We start from the raw sequence: 9282 nt of genomic DNA, 5'->3' as shown, positions 1-9282 counted from the left end.
CTCAAGCTAGATCAGTTTAGCTCAGGCTAAAGTTTGGCCGAGAGCAACAGAGTTTTCTAGCTCAAGCTAGCTCATTTTAGCTCAAGCTAAAATTTGGTAGAGAGCAACAGATTTGTTCTAGCTCAAGCTAGCTCATTTTAGCTCAGGCGAAAGTTGCATAACAAAATTTTATCTTCTTTTTCTGCATATCTAGCTTAGGCTAAAATTTCTAGCTTAAGCTAAAATTACCCTGTAATGAAATTTTCTTGAAAATTTTCATTTTGTCTTTGCCAAAAGTTTCAAACATTTCTAAGCTTTCTTCCATCCATTCATTTCACCAAACATTTCAAACCTGCATGACCATTTCACATATCAAACTGGTTTTAAAAACATCAAATATTAAAACATACTAGTAAATCAAAACAAAAATTAAAGACACATTTCAAAACTAAACACTGGGTTGCCTCCCAACAAGCGCTCGTTTAACGTCATATAGCTTGACGCCTGGTTAATGTCATTAAAGATTCAGCAGCAATCACATCCACTCTGAAACACTCTTTCTGATCATTAGAATATTTCATTGCTTCAAAAGCATTAAAGCTTACTTCTTCATATTGAGCACAAACCTTCAATCTTCCTTTGTCTACATCAATTATAACTTTAGCAGTTTTCATGAATGGTCTTCCTAATATCAAAGGTACTTTAACATTTTCTTCAATATCCATTACAACAAAATATACTGGGAATAGAAATTTATCTACCTTTACCAACAGATCTTCAACTATTCCATGTGGATATTTGATTGATCTATCAACCAACTGCAAAGTCATTCTTGTTGGTTTCACTTCTACATCTCCAATTTTTTTCAGCATTGATAAAGGCATCAAATTAATACTAGCTCCAAGATCCAATAATGCCTTTTCAACAGTAAGATTTCCTATGGTAACTGGCAAAGTGAAACTCCCAGGATCTCTGGATTTCTATGGTAATGATTTTTGAATTATAGCACTACATCCAGCTTCCAATTCAACTATCTCCTAGTCATTGAATTTTCTTTTCTTTGTCAGTAATTCCTTCATGAATTTAGCATATGTAGGCATCTGCTTTAAAGCTTTAGTAAAAGGAATGTTAATTTGCAATCTTTTGAGAATATCCATAAATCTTACAAATTGTCTTTCTTTGCATTTCTTTGTAGGAGCATGTGGATAAGGAACATCTTTTATAGGAACACTCCTCTCTTGTTTCTCACTTTTTTTATTTTTCTCTCCAATATCTTCCTTATTCATTCCTTCTCCTCCCTCACACTCAATCTGTTCTTTTTCATTTTCTCTCTCACTTAAAACCTCTTCCTCAACAACTAAATTATCTCCAATTCCTTTTCCTATAACTATCCCACTTCTGGTAGTGATAGAATTGCAATGCTCCTTGGGGTTGGTTTGTGTATTGGCTAAAAATTGTCTTCCTTGATTATCAGCTAACTATTTAGCCAGCTGCCCCACCTGTGTCTCTAAATTCCTTATTGATGCTTCAGTATTTTTCTGATTGGATAGAGAGGCTTGCATGAACTTCTCAAACGTATCCTCCAATTTTGATGTTCTCTCGTGAAGGGAAGGATAATGTGGTTGCTGCTGATAAGGAATTTGTCTGTTAGATGATTCAGCCTCTTGCTTCCACCCAAATCCTTGATTTGGATTATTCCTCCATCCTTGAGCCATGTTATTTGGATAATTAGATGCAAAGCCACCTTGTATTCCTTGATTATTCATATACTGAACTTTTTCCTCTTATGGATTTTGGTAAGAGCATTGGCCATTAAGATGATCTCCCCCACAAAAATCACACTTCAAAGCTTGATTCTGAATTGAAACAGAATTTACTGCATGTAATTGTTGAGGCAATTTTGACATTTGCTTGGTTAATGCCTCAATTTGCTGAGTCAAAATCTTATTTTGTGCTAAAATTGCATCTGAAGTACTAAGATCCAACACCCCTTTCTTTTGCACAGTATATCTATCATGTTGAGCTTGGTAATTTTTTGAGGCTAAGGCATCAATGATTCTTGTAGCTCGTTCTGCATCAACACTCATCATTGTACCTCCTGTTGCAGCATCCAAGATCATTTTAGTATCAGGCCTTAAACCATTATGGAATATGTTCAATTGAGCAATAACCTCAAAACTATGATTAGGACATCTTCTTAACATAACTTTAAAGCGTTCCCAAGCTTCAGAAAATGGTTCATCTGGCCCTTGCCTGAATGTGGAGATATCAAACTTGGCCTTGATATATCGAGAGAGTGGGAAGAATCTATGTAGGAATTTCTCTTCTACATCATTCCAGCTACTTAGACTCTGATTTGGATGCGACTTTAACCATTCTTTTGCTTTGCCTGCAAGTGAGAAAGGAAATAGACGCAAATAAACATATTCAATATCATTTTCCTCGAAGCCCATGGTCCCAACCAACTCATAGAATGTGGATAGATGAGTATAAGGGTCTTCATGATCCATTCCAGTGAATTAATAAGTGTTGATTAAGCTAAGAAAAGTTGGCTTCATTTCTAATGATTTGGTGGCAGGAGGAATGACTATGCTAGAGAAATGCCTTGGTCCTTGTTGCATAGCATGGTCTCCCAATGTCCTTCTAGGTGGATTTTGTCTATTATCAGCCATTTGGAACTCTGTTTGATTGTGTGAGTTAAGAGTGTTGGAAGATTCTCCTTTTGCTTGTCCTTGCTTCTTCTTTTCTTCTCTCTTCTTGCTCTGGTTTTTTCTAGCTGTCTTCTCAATTTCTGGATCAAATTCCAATTGGTCTTTAGGAACTTGTCCTCTTAATAGCATGTATCTAAGACAACTCAAGCAAGGATTAGCACAGGATAAAAAGAATAATATCTAAACAAGTGGCTATTCACAAAGAAAACAAACTATTCACAATACTCAATAAGTAATACTTCAGAAATTCTTAAAAGAATCTGTTCCCCGACAACGGTGCCAAAAACTTGTTGATATTTTTCTCGGCAAATGTACCGAATCAACTGTAATATAGTACTCTTTAAAGTACGAATGTCGAACCCATAAAGAACAATTCTAATTAAGATCTTCTGTTATAAACTTATTAAGTATAGAAAATAATTTTGATTGTTGAGAACTTGTTCATAATCAAATTAAAGATCTCATAGAAGTAACTCAAAGATTTAGGGTTTGATTCAACCAAAAACAAAACTAACTTATCAAATATAGAGAAAGATACTTGGGATTGAATTGCGTCTATCTCAATCATTTGTATTTTGAATAATACAATATATAATACTCAAAACTACTTATTCTTGATGCTTAATTTAAAGTCATTCACTTTGATTCCTCACAGATGAAATTCATAAGATAATTTCTCAAACACTGATTCCTCAGATATTTAACAAATTATCCAGCTTTAGGAACAAAATTATAATGCAATAAATAACCTGGAATCTATTCCTAGCATTACAAGTTATCAAGTATTTTCGTCTATTTCAAATCCTTAAAGGTACTTTCCAATTAAATTTAAGGATCAAAATCAAGACTCTATTGATCAAACAGAATCAAGCAATAAGCATAAAACGAAAATACCAAGAACAAGTAGAAAAGAGAATATTATATATATATATATATGTATATATATATATCACCAAGAATACATTTGATCAAGGTAAATTACATTTAATCCCAAGTTAGAAAGCACTTAGCCACTCATGACAACTCCTTCAATCTTCATTCTTGATCTGGATTGCATAAGAAGGGCTGATATGAGCAAGTTCTTCTCCTAAGAACAGAGGTTTCTTCTCTTTCTCTCACTAATCTCTCTCTATAAAAACCCAATCTTTTTCCACCGCTTCCTTTTGAGTGGTGTTTCAAAATTTATATAACGAACTTTAGCTCAAGCTAACCAATTTAGCTTAAGCTTTTCAGTGCATTTTTAGCTTGAGCTAGCGATTCTAGCCTGGGCTATATTAGTACTGCACCTTTAATCAACTCTGAACTGATTTAGCTTGAGCTAAATCCTCTAGCTTGAGCTAAATCTTCTTGTGATCCAATTAAGTTTTTACTTTCTTTCTTTCAATGCCAGGTTGAATAATTCTTTTAATGCTTCATATTCATCTGCAATTTACACAAATTGAGATTAAATTTCTTCATTTGTTTCTTGGTTCAAAATATATAATCAGATTTAATAATTCTCAGATTAGGGTAATTTTCTTACATTAAGCAACAATTAAGTTCCAAAGTGTTCAATTTTCTCAATCATAAAAAACTACACATTGGCACTTATCAGAATCCTTGTATGCCTTTTATAGAAATTTAGAGATAATTTTAACACCTTATGCATTTAATATAGACTTAGATATAACTTTAAACAAGATATCAAGTAATACTCTATGTTCTACCATAAATCGATAGGTCGAGTGCGGGTCACCCTAGGGGTTTGACGGTCTTTCGGTAAAAGCAGCGTCCACGAAAAAACACAGGTTAACAACAACATTAATCCAGATTAAGGGCTACAAAGCATAATGATCATTGGGTCTACCCTAATTCTTCTGACAGCATAAGGCCCAATTCAAAGGTATAAATTGTTAGAATGTATGGCCTTAAACGAGAGGGGGGATGAATTGTTTAAAGGGGGTTTTTGCAAACTTTTTAAGCTAGAATGAAATTCTTTGCAAGAAACCAGATTAAGAATTCAGTTAGCCAAGAAACACAGCTCAAACCAGCAAAGCACTAGAAAAACAATCGGTTGTTTCGAAGAAACAATCGGTTGTTTATACCAGTAAAAACAACAACAACTGAATTTAAAGAGTTTAAGGAAGAGAGAAACAATTTATACTGGTTCACTCTTAAACCAAGAGCTACATCCAGTTTCCCATAAACCACTAAGGAATCCACTAAGTAATCATAACCAGATTACATACACACACCACCAAAGAAGTGACCTTGATCCCCTCAAGAAACACACTTCCTTTGGCTCAGCACACCCACCAAGAATGTTGATCTTGACAAACTCAAGAACACATAACCCTTCTTGGCTTTACAACACCAGAATGTACAAAGAATTCAGAACGAATTACACTTGTTATAGAATGAACTGAAATCAATACAAATGTAATCCTATTCCACTCTCTCTTGATAAACCAAAGCTTAAAGGTGAAAACTCAAATCTTGAAACCAATCTTGTAAAAAACTCAAATTTGTTTTTCTATCTTAATTGTTTGTTATAAAACTTAAACAAACTATTTATAGCTTTCAAAGAATGGTCAAAGCATTTAAAGCAGGAGCGTATTCAGTTATAAAATCATTTAAAGCTCACTTAACTAACAAAATAGTTTTAGTTAGGATTTTCAAACAAACAATCGATTGAAAGAGCGAATCAATCGGTTGTTTTGATTTAACAACAAGCCAACTTAACCAAAAAGTTTTCAACCTTTTCAAAAACATCTAAGTGTAAAACAATCGGTTGTTTCGACAAAACAACAGGTTGTTTTTCACTTAGTTTGAAAAACACTTTAAACTTAAAAGATTTGAAAACACTGAAGCTTTAGATTCAATAAAGAGTGGATTACAAAGATAAACTACCCAGATCCTACTCTAAAACACAGCAGCAACTTCAACCTTCCATCAAATGCTAGGATTTGGATTCTTCAAAGCTTTTGATCACACTTGATTCAACATAAATTAGAGGGGACCCCGTGATAAAAGGTCATGATTGTTTAAACTCTAGACTGAACCAATTAGATAGATTTCATCTAACTTGAGCGTCAGAGTATCTTTGTAGATACCCCACTCTTGTGGACCTACAAGGAAGATAGCTAGACTTGAAGAGGAAGACAAGAGCAATTCAATAGGGGATATCCGCTCCCGGTTGAGTTGTAAGAACATTTTTGGCGCCCACCGTGGGATCAAAAGAAAAACCTATTGAGACACCACATGGTAGCTACACATAGTATGATGGGAAAGAACATGCCAAATGAGGAAGGATTGTCACTAGACCCAGTAGCTATGATGTTGGATATCAAGAGGGAGCTCAAAAGTCCAAAGTGGAAGAACACCGAGGAAATAAAAGCCTTGAAGGTCGAGAATGAAGTAATCAACAAAAATATGGAACTCCAGCACACGCTGAAAACTTAGGAAGACTCGAGAAACCATGGACACTCTGAAAGTATGACACTGACACAAATGAATGGAGAAAACAGTTCACATCACCACACGGGGTATACTACCTCCAACGGAGCCATGAGACTGTCGTCACGTCGGCATCCCTTCATCGAGTTAATCATGCAAGTGTCACTGCCACATATCTGGAAGAGCGCAATGATTGATAAGTATGACGGCAGTGGCGACCCAAACGAACACGTCGACACCTATGTTACCTAGGTCAACTTATACACGTTGAGGCCAAGGGCAATTAAAATACACCTTCCTCCTTTAACCTACCGAGGCGCCTTTTAAGGACAAAAACATGACGGAGCACCAAACTCTAAATAGGACAATACCTCAAAAGCGGTGATTGATCCTAACGATGCTATAATGAACTTATTAAAATAATCAAATTATATTTCAAAATTTATTAAAATAATAATCATTAAAACATCATATTATAACGAGAATAATAATATTTAGATACACCACTATTTACACTAAATTTATTTTAATTAAAACATTACCACAATTTTAATTTACATAATTTATAACTTTAAAAATCCACTTTATACAATACATTATGTACCGAGGTTGGTACCAAACAAGCCATGTCACTCGATCTTAGTGATCGACTGATCGATTGAAGACATTTAAAGCATTTACAAGAAATAGCAGTTAAGGTAGTTGCAATAACTCCCTGAGAATCCAGAACATGTCCCACAAAATTTGAGCAACACCCCAAGAATTCAGGGAACCTTCCTAAAAATAAGCTAACAATAATATATGACAGATTCGGCCCATTACAATAGATGACCCATGACTAAGCACTATAAATAAACCCTCTATAAGTGTAAGGTGCGCTTTTAATCAGTTCTTGATACATACTCTGAATACTGAGTACTTACTTGATCGTCAGAGTACCTTTTTCAGTGGATAGTTTCAAAGCTTTGTTAGCCAAATTTAACACTCAATACGCTACAAGCTGACCTTATCACATGTCATCTTTAGCTCTTCTCAATGTCAGACAAGAGAACCCTTGTGGGCATTAATGGAGAGATTCAACAAATTATGATGGATATCCACTAGGAGAGGATTTTATTAATGAAGGAAGAGGATTTTCACCTACACATTTGAAGTTCTTCCTTCTAGTCTTCTCACAAATTAAAAGAAGTCAAAGAGAAGATCAAGCCTAAAGATAAAGAAGTCTACAAACTCTCAAATAATAGGCTTCATATTAAATATCTCTCTTTATAGTTTCTTTTAAATTGTAAATAATATAGAATAATGTTTAGAAAGGTGCTTAGAGGGAAACATGAGACACCTCATTTGTAAAAGCATCTTTAGGCTTTAGTTTAGCAAATTCTAGAAGCTTGGGGAGTGAGCTTAGTAAGGGGGGTGTGATCTTAGGAGTTTTTTGGGTAGCTTAGGGAATAAGCTATGTAAATGACCAGCCCTTACTCCTATAAAAGGAGGGCTTAGGTCCTTCACAATTCAGATTGGAATTTTATAGTAGAGAGACTATACTCAATTTTGGAGAGAATTTGTGAGTTTTGAGTCTTCCTCTTCTTTGCCTTATCTTGTGAGCTATGGTGAGCTTCAAGTGGTGGCACTCCATCACTTATCTTGGTTCAAGGTTCCAAGTGGCGTGAATGGCTTCTTCCAATCCTCAAAATCCAGCAAGCATCTTCATATGAGTGTCTTCTTTCCTTTCTTCAATTTTCCATTCGGTAGTTTCATTTCCTAATGTGTTTCCTTCATTTTCTACTGTTTACATTCTGTTTTCCAGCTTTGTTCTTTGTTTCTTTTTTCGGTTCAGTAGCTAGTTTCTTAATTCTGTCCAGTTTTAATTCTTGTTCTTCTTTCCTTTTGTTTTGATTCAATTTGACAATACATGGACTTCAATATGAGTCTTGGTTGGTGCTTAGTTTTGGTGAGTTCTTGAATTTAGAACATTGATCCAATTCTAAAGTAAAGTGCCTTTCAAATCCAGCTCAAGTTGTTCCTAAGAATGTCAAGAATCATGTGTTCTTGTAGTTACATTCACATCAAATTATCTCTGAGCATCAGAAACCTCATGCTAGAGATAGCCATGCATAATTTGATATCGACTCTCCAACCCGAATAGTTCACTGATAATTTGATAAAGAAACAAAAAAAAATAGTTGAATTGAAAAATCGAACAACCAAATTCATGCAAATTGAGGATCTACATGATTATCACAAGAACACTTGAGCAGACAATGGAGGAGTCAAGGGAAAGGAGAGAGACCAAGGTACCCGATATATACCTAGTCAGTTTGAAAAATTTCGAGATAACTAAGGTCATCAATTTCATATTTACACCCTATTAAATGCTAATCGGGGAAAAGTCATGATGAAGACTTGCAAGCCAACCTAATCTTGGCATTGAAAAATTGCAGAGTCCAAGGGATGCTGACATATCTAAACAATGTTGGTATCATCGCAACTTTGGTCACACGATCGAAGAGTACCCAACTTTGAAGGATAAAATATAAGAACTCGTCCAAGCTGGCCACTTGCGCAAGTTTGTTCAAACGATAAACATAAGCTCATACCGATCTCCACAAAGACAAATGTATCAGTCTAAAAAGGAACAAAGAGAACCATACCCCTGGCATGGTCGAGAAAAAAGATCACGACGTCTTGAGGACGATCGGCGTCGCACAAAACAACGAAAAAGGAGCGAGAGCCCCAATAGGGGTGATCGTTCAAGAAGAAGCGAAAGTCCTCGGCTTGACGATCGCTCAAGACACAATGTTCATGAAGTTATAAAAACGATCACTAGAGGATTTACACTCGGGGGTCGTGGCAGAACGAAGGAACGATCACGTCATTATGCTCGACGTTCTTTGCCAAGGAGCGAAAGTCCTAGATTCCATTCGATACAATGTGTTCGTGGAGTAATAAAAATGATCGCGGGAGGATTTGCATGCGGGGGATGTTCCAGTTCAACCCGCTAGAAACATCTCCAAGCTATCCAATTAGTCCATTCAACCACTATCAAAGACCGATCGAGAATCCCTCCAATTCTCTCTACAGATGATGATTTTACTACTATTGGTCTAGCTCAAGACGACCCTATGGTCATTACAGTAGAGATAGAAAAAATTTCTTTTGC

At 35.5% G+C, this 9282-nt stretch overlaps 1 protein-coding gene and 1 pseudogene across 1 annotated transcript; one reads left to right on the top strand and one right to left on the bottom strand.

Annotated features, from left to right (window-relative positions):
- Positions 1-467: 467 nt before the first annotated feature.
- On the bottom strand, positions 468-1694 carry LOC137805937 (uncharacterized). Its single transcript, XM_068605815.1, has 2 exons — positions 1479-1694; positions 468-959 (listed from the first exon to the last, which is right to left on the bottom strand). Exons 1-2 carry the CDS (start codon positions 1692-1694, stop codon positions 468-470), a joined length of 708 nt encoding a protein of 235 aa, XP_068461916.1.
- Positions 1695-2154: 460 nt separating this feature from the next.
- LOC137811546 (small nucleolar RNA R71) lies at positions 2155-2260 on the top strand (annotated as a pseudogene).
- Positions 2261-9282: the final 7022 nt, after the last annotated feature.

This window comes from Phaseolus vulgaris, chromosome 11 (genome assembly GCF_000499845.2).
Source record: "Phaseolus vulgaris cultivar G19833 chromosome 11, P. vulgaris v2.0, whole genome shotgun sequence".
Classification (NCBI taxonomy): Eukaryota; Viridiplantae; Streptophyta; class Magnoliopsida; order Fabales; family Fabaceae; genus Phaseolus; species Phaseolus vulgaris.
This window is presented reverse-complemented; position numbering and strand designations above follow the sequence as displayed.